General features: G+C 39.0%; 1 protein-coding gene across 1 annotated transcript in view; it reads right to left on the reverse strand.

Moving 5' to 3' along the window:
• Nucleotides 1-329: 329 nt before the first annotated feature.
• The window catches only part of CSUI_011510 (uncharacterized protein), a 2,348-nt gene continuing 515 nt past the window's right edge, over nucleotides 330-2,162 (reverse strand). Inside the window, exons 2-3 of the mRNA XM_068071608.1 lie at nucleotides 1,752-1,802; nucleotides 330-815 (exon numbers count right to left, since the gene is read on the reverse strand). Coding sequence (XP_067916416.1) covers nucleotides 644-815; nucleotides 1,752-1,780 — 201 coding nt within the window. The 5' untranslated portion in view covers nucleotides 1,781-1,802 and the 3' untranslated portion in view covers nucleotides 330-643. The remainder of the gene's footprint in view (nucleotides 816-1,751; nucleotides 1,803-2,162) is intronic.

Below are 2,162 nucleotides of genomic sequence, written 5' to 3' on the forward strand. Positions count from 1 at the left end.
TAATGAACATACGTATATATACATATATGAATATGTACTTAGGTGCATGACTATATATGCGATGTACATGTACAGAGAGTTTCTATCACTCTCCTTCTGATTGATTGGTCGAGTCCCAAGAAAGAAAAGAATAGAAGAAAAAAAAACTTTCTTTCTTTCTTTCTAAGCTTCACAGATGTTCTTTGAATCGCCATCATCCTTCTGATTCTTTATCTCTACATGTACGTATCCATATCTATATGTATATATATATATGTATATATCCATCTATATATGTAAATGTATATATGTATATATCCATCTATATATGTCAATGTATATATGTATATATCCATCTATATATGTACCTCTCCCCGCCGCCTCCCTAGAAACATAATAAGATTCAAACAGTCTACTCCATACATACATAGGCGTCCATACGCATAGTCATGAGAAGCCGTATATACATAGACATGTACATATGTGTCTCTACTCCAAAAGCGACGGGATGCTGTTGTGCTCTCGATCTTCATTGCAACCTGAACGAGAGGAAGAAGAGGCAGAGAAGAGAGAAGAAGAAACTCAAGCTATCTTTAACCTGGAGAAAGTCTTTTTAATCTCCCGTCTCTTCTCATCGAGAGAAAAGAGAAAAAGATTAATCGATTTAGACGACCACCTTCTGAATGCCTCGACGTCCCCAGCTAGTCGTTGAAGCTCCTCGGGGAGAAGAAGAAGGAGAAGAAGAAGCGAAAGAGTAGAGCTCTAAGTCAGGATGGTCCATCTCTCCTAAAGCTTCAGCTATCTCCTCGAAACAACGATCAATACAAATACGATTCCTACACACATACGGACACATACATGAACAGTCAGACATGCGGTACATACGCATATCATACATACAGACAGAGAGATAGGCACATTCAGAGACTGAACATAGGCATACATATATAGATAGACATATATGTATGTAGATCACCTACATCATTCACGCAGATAATCCATACGTAAAGCACCCCCATAACTACAGAGGCATCGAAGAAAGAGCCAAGACGTAAGTCACTGAGCTATCCCTCCATAGACCCACTCATCACCTATACACAACAGAGTATCTATCCACCTCTCTTGGTTCTATCTATCCATAAAACATATATGAATCTATTACATCAATATATATAAATATATATATACATACAACGACTGTAGCCCAACTGCCCGATCATCTTAATTTGAATTCTATTGGCACACATGCTTCTCATCACTCCGCAAGTCTATGTAGAGATGTATAGATAAGATATAGATATATCTATATAGATAAAGAAATTTCATGCCTGTGTTCTCTCTCTCTCTCGAGACAGGTGAACGAAGAAGAAGAAGAAGCAGTCGAGCTATTCTTATTATCACTCGCATCACCCTGGGCCAGCCTTTTGGCTTCATGGGTGCTACCTCCCTTACATTCGTTCATTGAGAGCCTTCTTCTTCTTCTTGCAGAATCTCTTCTTCTTCTCACTACTGTACATCTTTATCTCCCCCAATCGCATCAGTATAATAGTCACGATACTATAAGAAGGCGACAGATATATATACAAATATATATATATATATGTATGCAAACGAAAGCATGATAAGATTGATGGGAGAAGTCTATATATCATGTATGAGACACTCTCCCAGACGTGTCAGCACATCTCGTCTATCTCGCTGTCGTTCTACTACATGTGTAGCTTTCGCTAGCAGAAGAAAAAGAAGATGACGAGAGAAGTCGACATACATACCGAATCAGATGAAGCTTTGGAAACGTCATTAATCTGCCCTCCTGGAGATACCTAAAAGAGAAAGCAACAGAGAGCAAGAAAAGAGAGGAAGACGACCATTCAAAATCTCACACTTCTTTCTCTCTCTGCCTACCTACAGTCTGCATATACACAGATGTCTGTCTTGGATCATCATCTATCTTGGCCTCTACAGAATCGTTTCTCTCTGTAGAAACAGATTCTTATGTAAGAAAAAAGGAGACTCACTGGAGCTGTCTTCATGTGTATATACACCCGAAGAGAGAGGGAACAACAGTGGGAAAGCAGAGCTACAGAGGTGACTTAAATTCTTTCTTCTTCTTCCGAGGAAGATGAGAAGCTAAAGAAGGAGAAGAAAAGGGGAGAAACGGGAAAGAAAGAAGAAAAAAAGAG

The sequence above is a fragment of the Cystoisospora suis genome, assembly GCF_002600585.1.
Source record: "Cystoisospora suis strain Wien I chromosome Unknown contig_12683, whole genome shotgun sequence".
Taxonomy (NCBI): domain Eukaryota; phylum Apicomplexa; class Conoidasida; order Eucoccidiorida; family Sarcocystidae; genus Cystoisospora; species Cystoisospora suis.